Source organism: Talpa occidentalis, unplaced genomic scaffold (genome assembly GCF_014898055.3).
Source record: "Talpa occidentalis isolate TD23 unplaced genomic scaffold, MPIMG_talOcc4v2.1 talOcc4.17, whole genome shotgun sequence".
In the NCBI taxonomy this organism is placed as follows: domain Eukaryota; kingdom Metazoa; phylum Chordata; class Mammalia; order Eulipotyphla; family Talpidae; genus Talpa; species Talpa occidentalis.
Genome location: NW_023601754.1, coordinates 30,976,542 through 30,996,861, shown reverse-complemented (window position 1 = coordinate 30,996,861; position 20,320 = coordinate 30,976,542). Strand labels below are relative to the sequence as shown.

The 20,320-nt window shown below is 41.4% G+C and overlaps 1 protein-coding gene across 5 annotated transcripts in view; it reads right to left on the bottom strand.

Moving 5' to 3' along the window:
* CDH11 (cadherin 11) overlaps positions 1 to 20,320 on the bottom strand; it is a 159,291-nt gene that overhangs the window by 22,858 nt on the left and 116,113 nt on the right. For all 5 annotated transcript variants that reach the window (XM_054697068.1, XM_054697067.1, XM_054697066.1 and 2 more), the window contains exons 5-8: positions 18,634 to 18,753; positions 16,108 to 16,275; positions 12,298 to 12,485; positions 5,141 to 5,394 (exon numbers count right to left, since the gene is read on the bottom strand). In XM_054697068.1, the coding sequence (XP_054553043.1) occupies positions 5,141 to 5,394; positions 12,298 to 12,485; positions 16,108 to 16,275; positions 18,634 to 18,753 (730 nt within the window). The remainder of the gene's footprint in view (positions 1 to 5,140; positions 5,395 to 12,297; positions 12,486 to 16,107; positions 16,276 to 18,633; positions 18,754 to 20,320) is intronic.

The window sequence follows — 20,320 nt, the reverse complement described above, 5'->3', positions numbered from 1 at the left end:
GAGGCTCAGTAAATAAACCCTCATGTAATAGCCTCATGTGGAGAGATGTGGGGGTGGGGGGCAGATAATAAAAGACTTTTCTTCCCCTGCCACCTAGATACCACCTAGTTGACATGATGTGACACATAGAAAGAGAAGTTAAGGGTGTGGATCTGTAAAGTACTAGGTATAAGTCCATGTTCCACTCCAAAGCTGAACGTTACTGGAAAAGCTACTTAAGTTTTTTGAATCTCAGCCTATTTATCAGTGAATATCTGGAATATTAATAGAACCTAATTTTCAGGTTATCAGTAAGAATTTCATGAAAGAACAGATGTTTAAGATACATTACCTAGTGTCTCACACAGTGTAAGCCATACAACAAATAATAGCTGTCCTTCAATTTGCAGTTGCTGCTGTTCTAGACTGAAGACAGAACAGGGAAGCTGTCAGTGACAGAGTGTGAACTTCATCCTATAAATGTATAGCCAGTGAAAATTCATGGAAGGCTTTTGATCAGAGGAACAAATAAATGGTATAAGGGTGATGAATAGGTAGGGTAGGTAAGATGCTCTGAGCAAAGGAGTAAAGGAAGGGGAAGGAGAAACTAGGACCTAATGTAGATTTTAAGGAATGAGGTGATGATGAAGAAACACCAGTAAGACTCAGTGGTCTGAATATCTGTGGGAGGCTAGGAGAGTTCCAGAGAGTCGGTTGTCTGTCAGAGAGAGGGAAAATTGGATGACACCAACCCAAAGTCAATTTAGCAGGAAGGAGAGGCTGAAAATCTCCTAGGACTATGCTACTTTTCGTACTAACAGAGCAAGTCTATTGTCTGTTTCACAGTCAGGGATAGTCAGTCTTTTCTTCTTTAAGTGTGTTACAATAAGTACAAGCTCAAAAATATCTTTTGAATAACTGAATCAGTGAAAGAAAAACCAAGTGGGTGAAAATGTACAGCAGACAGCAGAATAAATACAGAATTAGAATCATGGAGAAAGATCAGCTCAGATCTAGAGAATCAGGAGCGCTGACTCAATTTAATCATGGTGTGGGTGAGAACTCCATAGGAGAATGGACAGAGAGAAAAGCCGAAGTCAAAAGGCTGTGCCTGTGGGAGCCTTCAATGCCTGGACTGGGCATTGTGAAGACAGCAGGTGTGGTTTATCTGAGGCATGAAGAGTTTATTGCTGAGGAAACTCCTAAGGAAAGAATATTTGAAGAAGTTAATGGTGAGCCCAAAAGGGTGTCTAATGCTATAGAGTCTAAGAAAAAAAGATCTGTAAAACATCCAAGCAGTAAAGAATGTGGGTGACATTATAAGGTCTAACCCATATGTCCGAAGACAAAAATTCCCTTCAAGATGAAGATAAGCAATCAGGAGAGTAGGTAGTGTGGATAGGGAGCCCATGAATAAAAAGCTTTGAATGTTCTATTTGTTTGGCAATTTTAGGAACAGGGACCCAAGTGGGTGAGGAGGGTTGGTTCAAAGCTGGTAATGAGTATCTCTGGATAATTATAGACATGGAAATTGCCTACATGCGCAGAGCAGTTACCATGGAATGTATGACCCAAATAACCAGCCGCAGATGTGGCTCCTTGGGGACAATGAGGTGCAGAGGAAATCAACCCTTGTTCTATGTGCTGTTACATCATCACTCTTGTAAAAAGTTGCTAATGCACCTTGATATTCTAGGTCAATGTTAGCTCATTTAAAATTCACACCATGAACACTTTTGAGTAGTTTAAAGGTGTTACAGTGACCCCCAGGTCATTATGTAATGTCTTCTCCTGCACTGAGAGAACACAGTACTCAATCCTTCCCAGGAAATCTGTTCATTAATGGCTGCTTGGTTAGAGGCAGAAGCTCAAAAGGGACTTAAGGGCAGGTCTGGACTAAAATCCAGTCTCCAGCACTGCCTGGCCATGTGAGTGAGGAGGACATGCCATCCCTCTGAGCCTCAGTATGTTCATCTAGGGGATCCTAAAACAGTCATAACCTCAGAGGGTGTCTGAGGATTAACTTAAATGAACTTATGTAACATGTTGCCTGGGGCCAAGAAGAGGCTCAATAAAGAGTAATTCTCTTTCTTTATCCCAGAAGGGTCAACTTTCAAGCACTTAAAGGCAAAAGAGTAGCTTTTACATTTGTAACTTCCTTCTGCTCTGCCAGTCTTTGCTTTGATATAAAGAGAAAAACAATATCCACAGCAAAACTTTTTCATACTCAGAGTCACTTACTCTTCTTCCCCCTCTGCTTTGTTGAGATGTGATTGACAAACACGTGTATATATTTAATGTGTGCAGATGGTGCTGTTATATAGGTATACCAGGCAAATGATTACCATGACCCAGCTAATCAACATATCCATCACCTTACATAGTTATTAACTGTGTAATGTGTGCATGTGATGTGAACACTTAAGATGTGCTCTCTTACCAAATTTCAACTACCTGATACATTATTATTAACTACACTTATGCTCACTAGAATGTAATCGTCTTATTACTGAAAGTTGTGCCCTGTAACCAACATCCACTTCCCCATCTGCCCCCAGTCCATTCTTGGAAACCAATGTTCTACTCTCTGTTTCTAGAAGTTAGACCTTCTTATTTTTTTTATTTTAAGATTTATTTATTTATTTATTTACACAAGCACTGGGTACAGTCAGAAGCACGGAAGGGTGAGAGAATTCACCAGAGACAGAGCAGAGAGCAGAACAAGCAGACTGATGAAACACACTGCTGAGGGGAACAGCGGGCGTGGCAAGAGAGGTCTGCGTGCCATGTGGGACCCTTGTCCAGCGACCAGGGATCGAACCGGAGCTACGGAGGCTGGGGGTAACACTCAACTGCTGCGCCACCGAGGAGGCCCAAAGGTAGACCTTTTTAGATCTCGTGCATGATATCAAGTTGTGTTTGCTTTCAAAGTCTGGTCTATCTGACTTAGCATAACATTCTTCAGATTCATCTACATCATCGCAAATGGTTGAGTTGCCTTATATTCTAAGACTGAATAATATCCCCTTGTATGTATATGCTGCATTTGGCTTGTCCACTCATCACTCAGGGAACACTTAAGATGTTTCCGTGTCTTGGCAATTGTGAATAATGCTGTAATCAACATGGGAGAGCAGATACTTCTTCAAGACACAGGCATTACGGAAAACAGCATCAAGGTTGCTCAAAATGTAGATGGTGGCTGGATTTGTTATGTAGGCCATAGCTTATCAACCCCAAACCAGGTGGACTCGCCCCTAGTCTTTGAGTGTGCTGAGCACAACACACAACCTACAGTGCCATGGCAATGTGGCAAGGTAAAACCTGCATCTGATCCAGCAGCAGGAAGCTCAGGAAGAATTCTTAGAAGAGGGGACATTGAAGATGCATGAAATGAGTATCGTGCAGCGTATTGGGAAGACAGGGGAGACCCTTCACCGGGGGAAGAACAAACAAAGTTCAGGGACTAGGAGAAACAAGTTCTATTTCAGAGGACAGGAAATACCCCAGTTTAGCTCTATCCACAAGTCTGGTGTGAAGGGAGGGTAAGAAAGCAGGAGGTGGCAGGGCACAGAGACTTGAAGAAGAGCCGCCTTCTAACTGAGATGGTAGATATTACTTTGTAGGGACAATGGGACCAATTGAGAACTGAATTTTTTGTTGTTTAACTGAAGAATTCTATCATTTTTGGCCATACATTTTAAAGCAGATCACTCTGGCTACAGGAAGGAATCCAGGCAAGGAAGGATATGGGAAGTGGTCATGGAAGAAAACCCTGCGAAAGTCAAGGACATGTTTCATCTGGTCTACGAATGTCTTTTTTTTTTTTTAAATCAATTGCATTTCTTTTTCTTTTTTAAAGACTTATTTTTATTGGGGCCTCCCTGGTGGTACAAGGGATTAAGACACAGCACTATAAAGTGATCCACAGCAACTGCAGCACAAGTTCAATCCCCAGCTGAGGAGGTGACCCACATAGCACAGCAGACCTCTCCTGTCTCACCCGCTGCTCCCCTCAGCAGTGTATTTCAGTCAACCTGCCTGTTCTGTTCCCCACTCTGTCTCTGATGAACCCTCTCACCCCTCACCCCTCTGGCCTGTACCCCAGTTCTTGTATGCATAAATAAATAAATCTTTTAAAAAATAAAAAATATTTATTTGTATTTATGCATACAAAAATGGGTGCAGGCCAGAGGGGTAGGGGGTGAGAGGATTCACCAGATACAAAGTGGGGAGCAGAACAGGAAAGATGTACTGAAATACACTGCTGAGGGAAGCAGCAGGTGAGTCAGGAAAGGTCTGCTGCACCATGTGGGTAGCTCCCTGACTGGGGATCAAACTCAGGCTGCAGTGGTGATAGCATGATAGTGCTGAGACTTGAGACTTAACCTCTATGCCACCAGGGAGGCCCCCTATAAATGCCTTGACTCTGCAACTTGAGTCTCCTCCTCAGCCTCTCCCTCTCTTAAGTTGCTCATCTTCATCATCTGCCTTGTGAGTCATTAACTCAGCAGGGGAACAGGGCAGGCAGGATTCTGAATCACTGTTCTAGCTTGCTTTTCTAAGTCTCAAAAATTATATTCTTAATATTCTTAGTAATCAAATCCCCTACATTTGTCTGCGCTGAGCAGCAGTGAGACAGCAAGCTTGCTTTCCTAGCCTCCTGCTCACTGGCTGTGGTTTTTGGCAACTCACTCTACCTGCAGAACCACATTTCCTCTTCATTTAAGGCATAATTGTTCCTATAAAATTAGTTGAGGGGATTAATTAGATGATATGTCTAACCTACCCAGTAGAGTAACAGGAGCATTGGAGGTGTTCAATACCTTATAATTACCATAATTATTTCACAATCATTTTTTTAATGCTTTCCCACAGTTCCCTGAGGCAGACAGGTCCAGATGAGGGTTATAGCACCTATAACACACTGGGAAATCCGCTCCAGAGAGGAATGATGTAGCATGAGCAAGGATCCAAAAACCTAGGAACAGAGATGGAGGGGAACTCCTCTTTTTGAAATCTTAATCTTGTTTTCATTGCACTGAACCTGACCATCTTAGAGCCTTTTTGAAACTGCAGGATGTGGTTCCTGCAGGATTTTCCCAAAACCCCTTGCCCCAAAAATGCCCCAACCAGTCTTTTAAAATAAATCTGTCTGTACCTTATCGGACTGTTGGCAGCATCGGGGTCTTTGGCATGCACTCTTCCAACCACAGTGCCAGCAGCTGCATTTTCTTGGACTTCATGGATATAACTTGGGGCCAAGAACATGGGGGGCTCATCAGCATCCTCTACTGCAATCTTGACCGTCACAGTGTCCTTGAAAGGCCCATTGCTGATGAACTTTGGGTCGATGTGCACGTTGGCTGCCTCTACCTTCAAGCTGTATGCTCTTTTGGTTTCAAAATCTACAGGCTGGCAAGAAGAAAGAGAAGATTGACAACCAATTCCTTGAAAAATAATGGAGGAGAAAGACCAGATTGTTTTATAGGGCAGAGTGAATAGTTCCTCAAAGAGAGAAAATCAGTGTCTATTCAATATCCAATTACCTGCGCCATTTGGTCAGATAATCAGACATATCAATTGCTGAAACTTGGAATGTGCTTAAATGGGTAATTCAAAGAGCATGACAGACACAGAAGGACCGCATCATCTAAAATGAACCTCATTCTATATAATAACAGCAAGGCTGCCCAAATCAGTCACTAAAAATTATCTCAGGAAAGGAATTAAAACTTTACAAAAAATAAATGTTGTGCCCATTCTGTGAAGTACTCAGAATTTTGGTGATAAATATACCCACTGGACTTCAGCCAAGGACCAAAGTTCTGTCTTGTGAGAGGATGAAAATCCTCCATGCATAAAAGCATCTGCCTGATCATGTTGACAGTCTCATCTTGTCCATTTCTGACCATGTAGCATTTCTCAAAGCCAGGGATCCTTACCAGCAGGAGCCTATAAGATGACTTAGGGTGGCTTATGGTGGGTGAATTTGTTGAAAGACATTAACTTACTTATTTACACAATTATTGTTTTTCCAATTATTTTACTTCTGAATGCATTAAGGAGAATATCTCAGTAGAAACCTAATTTTTAACCAATCTGTTGTTCTTTGTAATCTCCCTTTTTTAGGGACCACAATACGAATCCCTAGCTGAAATGCATAGTTTTGCTTGGATTGCATTTGTTTTCAGGTTACCTTCTATTTATGGTAAGACAATAAGAATATTTATGGCCGGGCAATAAGAATAATGTTTCCTGTAAAAAGTATGCATGTAGTAAAGAAAAAAGCCCACTTAGAGAAAAAGAATTATAAACTATATGTTTTACATGGATATGAAAAAATGGAAAAGTAGCATTTGAATGGTTGCAGTTATAAGGAAACTAATTGCACACATCCCCTAGTTCTTAATGAGAGGAGGTACAATGATCAGTCAGCATTATAGCAAAGAAACAAGTCCTCAGGAGAAAGAAGCAGAATTTTCTAATTAGTACTCTAGATGATGCTGAACTACCAAAGGTGTGCAAAGAATTGGGTCTTTAAGGCGAGCATGTGACTGCTGGATGATTGTCATCTGCCTGGCACGCACTTAGCTTAAATGGACACATAAATAAAGGCTTGGTCCAGACCTAATAGTAGAAAACTCCAAACAAAGGATGATTTCAGGAAAGTTAAATGCCTTCAATATCTTTGACACTTTCCCATTAACTTCCCACCCAAATCTCTCCAGAGTCAGGGACGGCTCCTTTTACTTGAAGTGAAACCTGACCCCAACAGTTCCATCATTCTAGTATTCAGCAGCTGAAATCTGGTGCTAGGTTCTGAGCACCAGAAAGGAATGATATGACAGGCTAGAGGTATGAGATTGCTGCAATTTTTCAAAAGTCTCTACAAATACTAGACAAAATTAAAAAAAAAAAAACAAACAAAACCTGAAATATGATAATACTGTGACCAGATAGGGAGCTATCTTCTAACCTCAGATACACTATGGATATTCCTAGAGCAGAGTCTTCTGAAGTTGGCTTAGCCAGATGCCAAAAGACTCAAAGCCGTGTCCCCACCAGAAAGACTGTTGGTCCTAAGGCTAACATGGTCACACTACTATTTAATGCTTTCAAATCCCAGGCAGAAATCTCCAGATCTTTGCACAGGTTCATCTGGAATGCCCTTACCTAACTTAGTGATATTTTATTAGGGCTTCTGGCTGGCAGTCAGCTCAAGTTTTACTGCCTTACAGAGTCCTCCTCAACTCCCCGCAACTGATCTGTATGGTCCCTTAGCTGCCCTCTGCAGCCCTCTAGCTCCCTGCCCTGGCAAGTGGGAAGCAGCCCAAGGACTCTACTGGTCTTGTTGATCTTTAATGATCTTTGCCTCCCTTGTGCCCAGGAGTCATTGTAGCAGGTGGTCATATGCTCCAATCATTTTGACTGAATGGGGAGCAGGGCTGCTGTATAGATAATATTTAAGCATTACCTACAATTTACTTGCTGCCTCCTTTGAACAACAACAACAAAAAGGATTTAAGGTAGTTTCCCATGAGAACATTTATATACATGCCATGAGCAGTTAAAATAAAGCTAAATGAAGCAACACACTACATAAGCTGTAAAAATCTTAATACCCCTTGGTTTACTAATCCCACCTCTGAAAATTCTCACAGAGGGATTCATTCAACAGGAAGCCAAAAGATTGTCCAAAATGCATGATGTTTGTTAGATATAAAAGAGGGTTATATCTAAATCAGGAGGAACACACACCCAAAACACCAAATCCAACTGTGAGATTTTATTAAGGAAATAACAGTCCATCAATGGGATGGGTTGTTATGTAGTCATTAAAAATGATTATGAATATTATAAAACAGCATGTAAAATGCTTATGTTGTGACATTAAGTTAACAGATCACCCTGTGATTGCAACTGTGTTAGATGTTCTACATCCCTATCCATACACACGTGAACAAACAATATAAAGAAATAATTAACCATAAAGGTAGTTTTACTAAGAGAGTGAATATGTGAAATGTCTTCTAATGCTGCTCTCACACAGCTTTACAAGAAGTTTACTTGGTTGAAAATAAAGAGCTCAGACACTGAGCCGGCACCCCTCAGGGTAAAATAGGAGCCCCTCTTGGTGAAGGGCGTTGCAGTGAACAATCTAGATTTCCCTCCCCATGTCTACCAAACTGCCAACAGTCTCAGCTTGATTCAGCTTCAGCTAACCATAGAGGCTGTCTAAATATCTGAGGGCAGGCTCGCTCTCTCAACATGCCGACATACACTGGCACTGTGTCTGACAGCATCAGTACTCAAGAATATTTATTGTTTCCTAAGCTATTCAGGAAAAGAATGACTACCTCCTAATCACCTCTTGAATTCTTCACATTCACCTCTTCTGCCTCCTTCAGTTCTTTTTAATTTCTTCCTTGAATTCCAACAACAGTTTTTCAAATTGTCCCACTACATACCCTGAAAACCCTCACAACTGAATTCAGGTGTATTTTTTTTTAGATTTATTTTATTTATGCATACAAGAGCTGGGGTGCAGGCCAGAGGTGCAGGGGGTGAGAGGATTCGCCAGAGACAGAGTGGCAGACTGATTGAAATACACTGACAGAGTGGCAGACTGACTGAAATACACTGCTGAAGGGAGGAGCAGGTGAGACAGGAGAGGTCTGTTGCGCCATGTGTGTTGCTCCCTGGCCGGCTGGAGATCGAACTTGTGCTGCAGAGGCTGCGGCTTGCATCACAGTGCTCTGCTTAACCCCTTGTGCCACCAGGGAGACCCAGAATTCAGGTTTCTTACATGTGGCCATCCATCCCAGCCCTTCAGGAGCTCTTTGTCCTGCCCATCCTTTCCTCATCTACCTGGCAAATTCCTGTGCATTTATCAAATTTCAGTTCAATAATCTCCCCTGTGTGAAGTCACTCATGACCCATATTTTTAGATTTTATCACATTTTATAACAGTTGGTTCTCAAGTGGGGAGTCATTTTGCTCTACTTCATCCTGGGCATATTAGGCAATGTCTAGAAGTCATTTTTTTAAGATTTATTTTATTTGTTTATGTATACAGAACTGGGGTGCAGGCCGGAGGTGCAGGTGGTGAGAGCATTTATAAGAGACAGAGTGGGGAGCAGAACAGGTGGATTGACTTAAATACACTGCTGAAGGCAGCAGCAGGCAAAAATGTCTGCCATGCCATGTGGGTCAGCTCCCTGGCCAGGGATCGAAATCATGCCACAGTGGCTGGCGATAGCATGATAGCACTGAGACTTTAACCCCTGGACCATCAAGAAGGCCCCAATCATTTTTTTTTTTTCATCATCAAGACTGCTGGGAAGGAGTGGGGACTGTGCCTACTGGCATCAGGTAAGGTGAGGCCAGGAATCTGCTAAACCTACAAAGCATAGAGCACACAGAACAGCCCCCAATGGTGAGGAATGATCTTCCCCAAAATGTGCATAGTGCTGAGGCTGAGGAAACCCACTGCACTTTAATTGTCTTTTCACTTGACTGTCCTGTTAAACTGTGATCTCCCCAAGATCAGACCTCTGTCTCTTCATCTAGACATGTCTAGCATCTCACAAAGGGCAGGCTTGATAAAAAGTAAGACCTCAATTACATTTGATGGGAAAAAATGGATAGGGAATTACAGAATGAGTTGAAAATACTATATTAAAGAATTTTTTGAGACAAAAATATTGACATTTTCTCTCCATACCTTTTTCTAATATTAAATGACTAAATCAATAAAAAATAAAAAGGACTTCCATAAAATTCCATCACTTTATTCTGTTATATTCACCACTCAAAATCTTTTTCTTGGTGGACATTTGGAACTCTGTGCTACAAGTATAAGCAAATGTTCCTAGACAAATGAAATGACATCTAACTCTGTTTTAAACCTAAATGTTACTGCTTTATAGAAGATTATTCCTTTGCCTGGAATAAACACATTGAATTGGGAGAAAATGTGCAAATTAATCATATGCAGAGAGCTCATTTGCAACGTGTGAGCTCCATGGGGTGATTTAAATATTTCAGGATTTTAGAGACACAGTGTGTGTTTATGCCCTGAATACACTGAGTACAGGTGACAACCTTAGCATAACCAACTACCCAATTACTTGAACAGCAAAGGATGGGAGGCAGGAATTGCTGATGTCACTGCTCATATGTCAGTGTCAAGCAAGAGGGATAGTAATATTAATTAATGAGCTAAGTTGACAGCTCTATGCCACACAGCATTCACACAGCTACTTTTCTAGAAGAACAGCCAGAGAAAATGATTACTCTGGCCCCTGGTGGCTGATTAAACCTCTTTGGCCACAGCATTCATCAACACTAATGTTGACGTATCCAAGTATCCAAAGTTCACCCCAACTTGCAGATCCATTTAAGACAGAGCCACCCCACCTTATTCTCTGTTCTGTGCCCCATTACACTTCTCCTAGTCCAATGCTTTCAAATATGGCAAAATTAAAATCAGCTTTAGGAGTACTTCTCTCCCTACTTCTCTTACTGAAAAATTGCTCCCAGGAACCTGCCCCCCCCCACCTATCCTTGTCTCTTCTCCAATTACTGGCCTTTTTATTGATTTTTCATGTTAATTTTTTATCAGGGTTGTAGCCCAATCTTATCCATCAGACCAAGGAACTTAATATTCATGCTACAAAACTGAGTTGAAAATGAATGCTTGATTAAAAGCAAGGTAATCCCATCATCCAATTCAGATTTCATGCTCCATACACTTTGATGATGGAGAGGTGTTGATTTCTCAAGTGGTAAGTCTTGAGGGTAGGAATTGGTTTTAGAATATACTGTAACTGTTTCTTCACTTGAAAGTGAATCCTTTCTGACTGTCCTTTATAAACCCTTTCTTTTTCTTTCTTTTTTTTAAAGATTTATTTATTTAGGCATACAAGAACTGGGGTACAGGCTAGAGGTGTGAGGGGATGAGAGGATTCACCAGAGACAGAGTGCAGAGCAGAACGGGCAGATCTACTGAAATACACTGCTGAGGGGAGCAGCAGGAGAGACAGGAGAGGTCTGCTGTGCCATGTGGGTAGCTCCCTGGCCAGCAGGGTATCGAACTCGTGTTGCAGAGGCTGAGGGTGTGTTGTGTCTTAACCCCATGTGCCACCAGCGAGGCCCCCTTTCTGGTTTATCAGATTCTATGATGTCTTGAGAGGAAAGCTGTACCCGAGCAGCCTAGGTTTAAATTCCCTGTCTGTGAACTGTTTACTGTGTGGCTAAGAGTGAGTCAAATTATTTGTTTTAAGATTTATTTATTTATGCATACAAGAACTGAGGTGTAGGCCAGAGTTAGGCAGGGGGTGAGAGGATCCACCAGAGAGAATGGGGAGCAGAACAGGCAGATCTACTGAAATACACTGCTGAGGGGAGCAATGGGAGAAGCAGGGGAGGTCATCTGCGCTATATGGGTTGCTCCCTGGCCGGGGATCTAACTCGTGCTGCAGTGGCTGGCTATCACTTGATAGTGCTGTGTCTTTAACCCCTACACCACCAGGGAGGCCCTAGTGAGTCAAATTATTTTATTCTTCTGTGTTCCATTCACCTCATAAATTGAAGAACCATTGCCTGTTGGAATATTGCAATCTACTCTATGTGATTTTTTTTTTTTTTGAAAAATAAATGAATATTTGCAAAAAGCTCAGACTTTTTCTAACCAATATTTGTATTGAGTAAATGTTAGATTTTCAAGAACAGGAACAAACAACGTATTTATAGTGTATTAATTCCAAGGACACTGTTTTTTGTTTTTGTTTTTGTTTTATTTTTTTTTTTTTAGCAGCAGTCTAGCTATGGAGAAAGCTACAATATTACTGTTTCCCAGATTCCATTTTGAGAGCAAATTAAGCACATGTTGGTTCAAGTTTCATGGCGGGGCCAACAATGTAGATTTTGGAAGCCTGAGGCAGGAAACTTTCTGAACAGCCTAGATTAACAGATTGAGCTTGCCAGTGCTAATGGTGAATTCCAGGCATGCTCGGGGCTGCCTTTCCCAAGTCTAGATTTAGCTTCCATGATAGCTTTCCTGCCATGATAAGATGATGTTAAATCACACAAGAATTCACTGGCAATCTCAGGTAGGCATCCTCAGCCCCTTGTGCCACCTCCCTCCAAACAACAGTTCTATTATCTCCCCAGAGCTGATGAGTTCAACTGCAAAGCCAGGTCAGTCCCCAGTGGCCCATATTCTTATTTCTTAAACTTCCACTCCCTGTTTCCTGCAATGCTGCCTTGGAAAAGTGGCTGCACTGGCATATCTGATTCCTCACCCTAACTCACCTTTTTCAGCTTCACCACGCCCTCCTGTGTTTCATAGTCCGTTGTGATTTCAAACAGCTCCATACCATCTCCATCAACAATATTGTATGTGACTAAACCATTTTCTCCAATGTCTGGGTCTTTAGCCTTCACTCTTCCTACTTCCTCCCCAGGGACAGCTGCTTCTGACACAGACATCTGGTATACGCCTGGAAGAAGAAGACATCTATTTTTATTCTCCCTTCTATTTGACAGCTGTATGCCTTGAGATTTCATTGAATCCCAATAAATTTCTCAAAGGATTTGAAATTGAACTTTCTATCGATTAAAAACATGAAATAAGCAAATGGATGAGAAGGAGACCCCACATGGCCTGCTTGTCAAAGAAATGCATTTTCCAAAAGATGATGAAACAATATTGGGGTCCAGGGTGATACGGTGGGGTCACCTCCCACATGTTACAAAGGAAAGCAGTGTTCAGTTACATTTCCCATCAGGAAATGATAGAGGACATTCAAGAAGCCAAAACTTCCTGCAGGTCTTCGCGCTGGCCCAGAGTTAATTCTAAGGCTCACAGATGGCACTGCCAGTGCCCAGAATAAAAGCCTTCTCTGCTTTAGAGCCTTCCACATCTCCATATTTATTTTAAAATTAAACACAAATTTTTATCCTTCAAGGACCTTTTTAACTCTATATTTGACTCTCTTCTTACTTTACTTCTTCACCAATCAAACAAGCACTGCCTTATCTGCAAGGTTTTCCTCAGTGTGGCTCTTTAATATATATTTATTTCATATTTATGGGGGACCTAATATGGACCAAGTCCTATCCTAGCCCCTGGAGATGGAGACTCATTTACAAATGAAACCATCTAGATTCCTCTCTTAATGAGGAACACTAAAGAAAAAGACCCCAAATGTATACATACTCTGATGTCACTGCCACAAAGAAGAAAAATACATTAGGGTGAGGAGTAGAGAGTATGAGGACATAATAGCGAGTGTGTGTGTAAGTGTGTGTGTGTGTGATGTTCTGTGTCGGAATGGGTGTCTGAGAGTGTGTTGTGTGGTATGAATCTGTGTGCATAAGTGTGTACAGGAATATGTGAAAAGTATGTTTGGCACATGTAGGAGTGTGAGTGCATGTTGATGTGCAGTCTGTGTTAACTACTTGTGTGAAATGGACAAAAGGAGAGAGAGATTAGTTTTGAACAGGTGATCAGAGACAAACACCTTCCGAAGAAGGCATCTGAGCTCCTCTGAGGGAACTGAGCAAGTGATTATCTGGATAAAAATATCCCTGGATAAAAATCACAGACAAAGGCATCAGCAAAGGGCTGAACTCCTGAACTGGGAACACACAGCAAACATACAGAGTAGCGAGACAAGAAGAGGAGGCAGAAAGACAGCCCTCTGTTATGCATAAGGACAGGTAGGCAGAGTGGGGTCCAACTGGGTCAAAAAGGAAAGATTTAGTGGGAAGCCTCAAAGGGTTTCAGTAGGAAAGTGAGATTGGAGATGATCTTATTAGCATATTCACACTTTAAGAAAATTCTGTGTGAAACAACATGGACATACAAAGGGTGGAGCCCTCGCCTCCCAGGCTGTGTCATCTTAGCCAAGTTACTTCATCTCTTTTAGTTTCCCCTGATGCAGATTTTATCAGTTTCAATTCTCAGTCTTTATTTATCTATATTATTTGGCTTTCAATACTTTCCATGTGGACCCATAGTCAATTTAATTACTCCATGTCATTCATACTGAAGGACAATTGGGAGGTAGGAATCACCAGATAATTATCAGTTTAAATGGAGTTTTAAGTACAGCTGCTATCAGATGGTTTTTTTCTAAATGGCATTCAAGTTCATGGCTAGGAAACTGGTATCTGCACAGTGGCAATGTAACTGCACCATAGCATTGTGTGTGAGCAAAGGCATTAATGACTGTCTGCTAGTAATTCTGGGTACTTTTCTTCTGGCATAGCAGAGCATTTTATAGTGTGGATAATGAAGCATGCAGGTTTTTAGAGTGTTATATGAGTCTTCAGCTTATTGGGAATACTAAACCATGTGCCTCACTAGGTAAAGCAGTTTTTCTTTATCTCCTTTGGGGGGTCCCTGTGAAAACTGGTTGTTGCTTTGCAATCCTCTATCTCAACTTCTCCTTGCATTGCTTGCTGCCTTTGGATTCCTTTAAGTGACCATCATACCTTTTTGAGGCCATACTTGTTGGCTCCTTTATTCCCTCATTTGCAAAAAGTTCAGTCTCTCTGGCAATAAGCTCACAAGCTCTTCCAGCTATTCCCTGAATCTAAAGAAGAAGGCACTTTCAATGAGTGACCGGTACTGGTAGCAGCACCAGCATCACTGCCTGTGTCTGTACCAACACATACATATTTGTATTCAAATGCTGGCTTTGCTACATTCTGAGGCCACTTATTGCACCTTTCATGGAACCCAGTTTTATCTGCAAAATGTAAGCTCATATAGAGATGTGTAACAGTAGTGATGATTCATTAAATGACTGTAGTTGTGATTATGATTATTGATAACAACCCTCTGAGATCTTTTTTTATCCTTTTATTTTCTTCAGTAGTAACCCAATACATTTTGTAGAAAACCATAATGCTCCACATAGTAATGGCTAACATTTGTTGACAACTTACTTACGCTGGTATCACTAAGAATTTGCAATGGCTCATTTAGTTCTAATAGCACCCAATTAATTAGGCCAAATACAAGATGGTATTTTCCCAAAATGGTCAAAATGATACTTTTCATCCCACATGCTTTCCCTTCAACATGACTTTGTGTAGGTCTTCCATCGAAAGGTGGGGTCTATCAGAAGTTCACTTAGGTTTTGAACAGTCTTATGTGACTTCCACAGGCAGTACAGTTTCTGCTTGGTGTTCTTGGGACTCCTGCTTTCTGTACTTATCTGGGCTACTCCATGGAGAGGCTCACACAGAGAGGACCCAGCATTCAACAATGAGCCATCTTGGAAGTGGATCTTATAGTCCCTATCAAACGGTCCACAGTTGATGCAAAGGAAACAGATAAGCTCTTTTGCCCAAACTGCAGACTCATGACAAAAACAAAAAAAGTATTATTGTTTTACTTTATTTTTTTTAAATGTATTAATTTTTTGTCTTTCTTTTTTTTTTTTTTTTTTTTTTTCAGATTTATTTATTTATTTATTTATACAAGCACTGGGTACAGTCAGAAGCACGGGAGGGTGAGAGATTTCACCAGAGCCAGAGTGGAGAGCAGAGCAGGCAGACTGATGAAGTACACTGCTGACGTGAGCACAGGCGGCAGGAGAGGTCTGTGCGCCATGTGGGACCCTCACCCAGCGGCCGGGGAACAAACCAGCGCTGCAGAGGCTGCAGGCAGCTTCGCAACCCAGCGCTCAACCTCTGTGCCACCGGGGAGACCCAAAAGTATTATTGTTTTAAACCACAATGTTTGGGAAAAGTCTGTTACAAAGCTGATAAGTGATTCAGGTGTACTGTTATAACCAGGTTAGAAATGAGAACACTGAGACAGAGAAATGTTAATTAATTACTAGATATTATCCCTAGGATCCAGCAAAATGCCTAGCAAAATGGATGTCCTGGTTCCAGCATTATAGAGCCTTTTACATCTCCTTTCTCCTACTACCTCCACTCTGCCTTCAGCTTTTTGTCATTGTTATCTTGGTTTGGTTCTCATGGATATAAAAACCTCCATTTTTCTACATTTATTCTTGAAATTTGCTAAGGCAAGAAAGGGTCGTAGAAGACAGAGCTGGTTGTGACACCAGTGAAAAGTGAACGCCAAGCCCATCTACTTACTCTGTGGAAACTTTGGTGGATTGTCATTGACATCGGTCAGTGTGATCGTCACTTTGGTTGTCCCTGAGAGTCCACCCATGTGCCCTCCCATGTCCTTGGCCTGGATCACCACGTGGTACTCCTCCTTGGCTTCCCTGTCCATGTTGGGAAGGGCTGTTCTGATGATACCTGGGCAGGTGAACAGGAAAATCACACATATTCATTTATTAAATAAAAAGGTCTGGTCACACACACAAAGCAAAGATGAATAAGATAGCATCTGCCTTCACAAAAGGGTCTCTTCAACATAATTAAAATCAAAAGCAGCCAATCCTGAAGCATCCATCATATAGATGTATCTTCCAGCAAATCACTAATCCTGCATTCAAATTATTTCTATTTTAAATATTGCACTGAAAAGTCAAGTAATCTTATTATCCTCAGATATAAGCCTTAAAGATCTAAAAACTTAAGTATTTGAGGGTGTACTTCATAAATGTCCATGACTCAACCCATGCTTTTGGACTATCAGCAGTCTCTTGAAAATCTATATCTGCATGGGATTCTTACAAACATTTCTATGGTCCACATTAAGTTAAAAGTAGTAGGAGGCATATATTTCACACACTACATTGCAGTGTTAATATTCTTTTTTTTAAAGATTTATTGTATTTATGCATACAAGAACTGGTTATACAAGAACTGGGGTACAGGCCAGAAGTGTGGGGGCGTGAGAGGATTCAGCAGAGACAGAGTGGGGAACAGAACAGGCAGATCTGAAATACACTGCTGAGGGGAGCAGCGGGCGAGTCAGGAGAGGTCTGCTGTGTTATGTGGGTAGCTCCCTTGCCAGGGATTGAACTCATGCTACAGTGGCTCCAGACAGCTTCATAGGTTGAGTCTTAACCCCTTGCACCTTACGGCCTACCTTGAGGGCTTGGATTCGATCCCCAGCTGAGACCCACATGACACAGCAGACCTCTCCCCTCAGCAGTGTATTTCAGTCAATCCCTTGTTCTGCTCCCCACTCTGTCTCTGCTGAATTCTTTCACCCCTCACTCCACTGGCCTACATCCCCATTCTACACAAAAATAAATAAATAAATAAAATCTTTTAAAAATTCTCTTGGAAACATGCACAAGCTTTTGCTTTCTGTCAATACAGTAACTTTTTTTTTAAGATTTATTTATTTATTTATACAAGCACTGGGTACAGTCAGAAGCACAGGAGGGTGAGAGAATTCACCAGAGCCAGAGTGGGGAGCAGAGCAGGCAGACTGATGAAGTACACTTTTGAGGGGAGCAGTGGGCACGGCAGGAGAGGTCTTCATGCCATGTGGGACCCTCGCTGGCAGCCAGGGATCTAACTGGCACTGCAGAGGCTGCGGGCAGCTTCACAGCCCAGCGCTCAACCACTGCGCCACCAGGGGAGGCCCAACATTATTATTGGAAACATAAAGAAAGACAGCGAGAGCCTTAAGCCCTTGCCCTTCTCTTCCCCTCCACATCTGTGTGTTCTCACCAACACCCTTGAACTCTCTTGGATGTCATTTTTGTTGTCTGTTGAAGAACTTTGTGGTTTCAAATCAGTGATTTCTAAATCTGAGTCCCTGAGATAGAAGGTCGCAACTTCACCAGTTTTTAACATCTCAAACGTTGAGATAAAATCCCACATTAATTTGGAGAAAGCCAAATGGTAAATGCCTTTAATAAAATCAGAGCAAGCAGATTCATAAATTATATCCTGAAGCAAGACAGGTACAAATAAATGATAACATAGGTAACTGGAAATTATCCCTAGCTCATCTGATTGGCAGATTATCTAAAATTTGATAAGATTTAAATATTATAGTATTGGGGATTATTTGCAAACATCTTTAAGATATGTGGGTTATATTGTAGGAAAATAAGAATTTTAGGGATAAGGTTGTATGGAATAGCAGTTTTATAGGATTTCAGTGAATCATATTTGGGATAAATGAAGTGAAACATCTGGGTTTGGATTGGTTGTTGCATCTGTTCACCTTCTGCTTTGCTACTTGTTTTCTGTGGAGATGCGCAGAGCTTTCTGTGTGGATGTGAATCCCCACTGGGAATGCATGAGCTCAGGGAAGAGACTGGGAACGTGCTGTCTCACGAACACCCCTGAACGTTCACACCTGCTCCCACCACCTGCCCCGTGGGCTGCAAGACTTTGAGAGATGCTGCTTTTTATATCTGCCTTCAAGCTCTATGACCTCTTAATTTGGATCCACAGTTGAATTTTAAGACACAATTTTAAGATGAAAGTTTTATTTCAATACCATATTTGCTATTGTGACATGGCAAAGCACAGGCAGAAAAAATCATAATATATGATATCTATAATAAGCTGTTTTTCCTTAAAATCTTCTTTCCATTCATTTGATTGTAACTACCTGCCAGGCACAGGCATAGTGTCATGTCCTAGCAATCACCTGCCAAGGGGCCCTTCTGGAGCATCAGGAAGGTTTAGTGAGCAGACCTGGCTCCATGTTTGTAAACAGATCAGAAGGTCATTCCACAGTACCTGTCTGTGCTTCCACCGAAAAGTAGGGCTGTCCTTCCAGGATGCTATACACTAGCTTGGCGCTGTTTCCATAGGTGGGGTCATCTGCATCTGAAGCCGTCACCTGGATCACTGATGTTCCTTAAAATTGAAATAAATCCATCAGTGACACACCATCAGCTTTTCAAATCATATTCTAGTTTACAAAGTTTCAACACAAAATTAAAAACTGAGTACTTCACAATATTTCAACATGTACTTTTTCCTGTGGTTGAGGTAGAAAATAATCCTCCCCCCCTTATTTTATAACCCCATAGCTTAAAAATGTACTTTCCTTATCTATGATACATCTCTCTATGTTTGTTGTTTAAAATAACAATATGAACATCACTGCAACAAGATTATAAGACCCATGCAATTGAAATGTTCAGTACTTCAAATAATTAAATAAAAACCTTCCCAAAGAGTATAATAAAGGATAATTAATGATGAATTGCTTTTCATGGAAGGACAGAGCACTGTCTTCCATCTACAGCAGAGCAATAAATACATCATTTTATTGTTGCTTTGCTTGTAATAAAATGGCTGCTAATACTACATTTTAATTAATTTATGGTTATAAATACTGTGCAGAATGTCATTCCCTACTGACATGAAAATTGCATCTTCCCACCTCTAACAGGCTTGGTAGTCAAATAAGAGAAACCACCAATAGACATCTGGTGAGATCCAAGGCGAGCACTTGTGGGTCAGGATAAAAGGAAACCTCAACATATTTTTCTTAGCACAATCTCTGTTCCTTGCTGGTCATGAGTTCCTGAGCATTAGAATGGGGGAGTCTCAGGCACTGTTTGAGGAGCATCCCATATATTCTGCCACTGCCCCCCTGAGAGACATTTTTCTGCATCCACTGTGCTTGTGAGATAGTATGAGTGAGAGGTGTGAAGTTCTACAATCCATTTAGCAAAGCGGGTTATTTCCAGAGTCAGGAGTCCAAGCTCTACAGCAAACCACCAAACCCAAGTTTTTTCTGTGATATTTTCAGCACAGGTTTCAAGGTCAGTGTGAGAGGCAAGGAGCCCCTGAAAGCCCTTTCCTTGACCAGGTCGTCAGTGAATTTTCATATGGTGTAGGAGTAAACCTCGCTCTTTTCTAATGAACTGTGCCCATACAATCAGGCACTATTCTAGGTAGTAGGTTTAGAAAGAGAATATGTTCTCCTAAATACCATTGTGGGATAGCTAAGGAAATGATTTTTTTTTTTTTATACTTAAGTTGCTACTAGAACTCCATTAAGTCCATTATAATTCTTTATATTTTACATTTCTATGATGAGGTTCAAAAATAGAAGGAGGTAAGATGTTGTCTGAACTCATCAACCCAGTGATGATCCAACCCAGTACCATCTGACAACAGACTCTACTTTACAGGCCATGATACCCAAACATGTTTGGCTGTTACCCCAATATCAAGGAGCTGCCCAAGTAAGAAGCAATGGAAATTTCCCTGAAGCATCAGTTTTGGTGACTCGTCTTTCTCCCCCTGGCTCAGTACCTGACGTCACTGTCCTCTATTTATGGAATTATTTGATGTCTCTATTTCTTATTAGAATCCCCAGCCAAATTCCAAGAGACTGGGCAAGGAAAGGGGAAGAGCAGAAGGTGAGAAAAGGATCAGCCAGGCTTTCATAAAGATCTTAGGGCTTTAG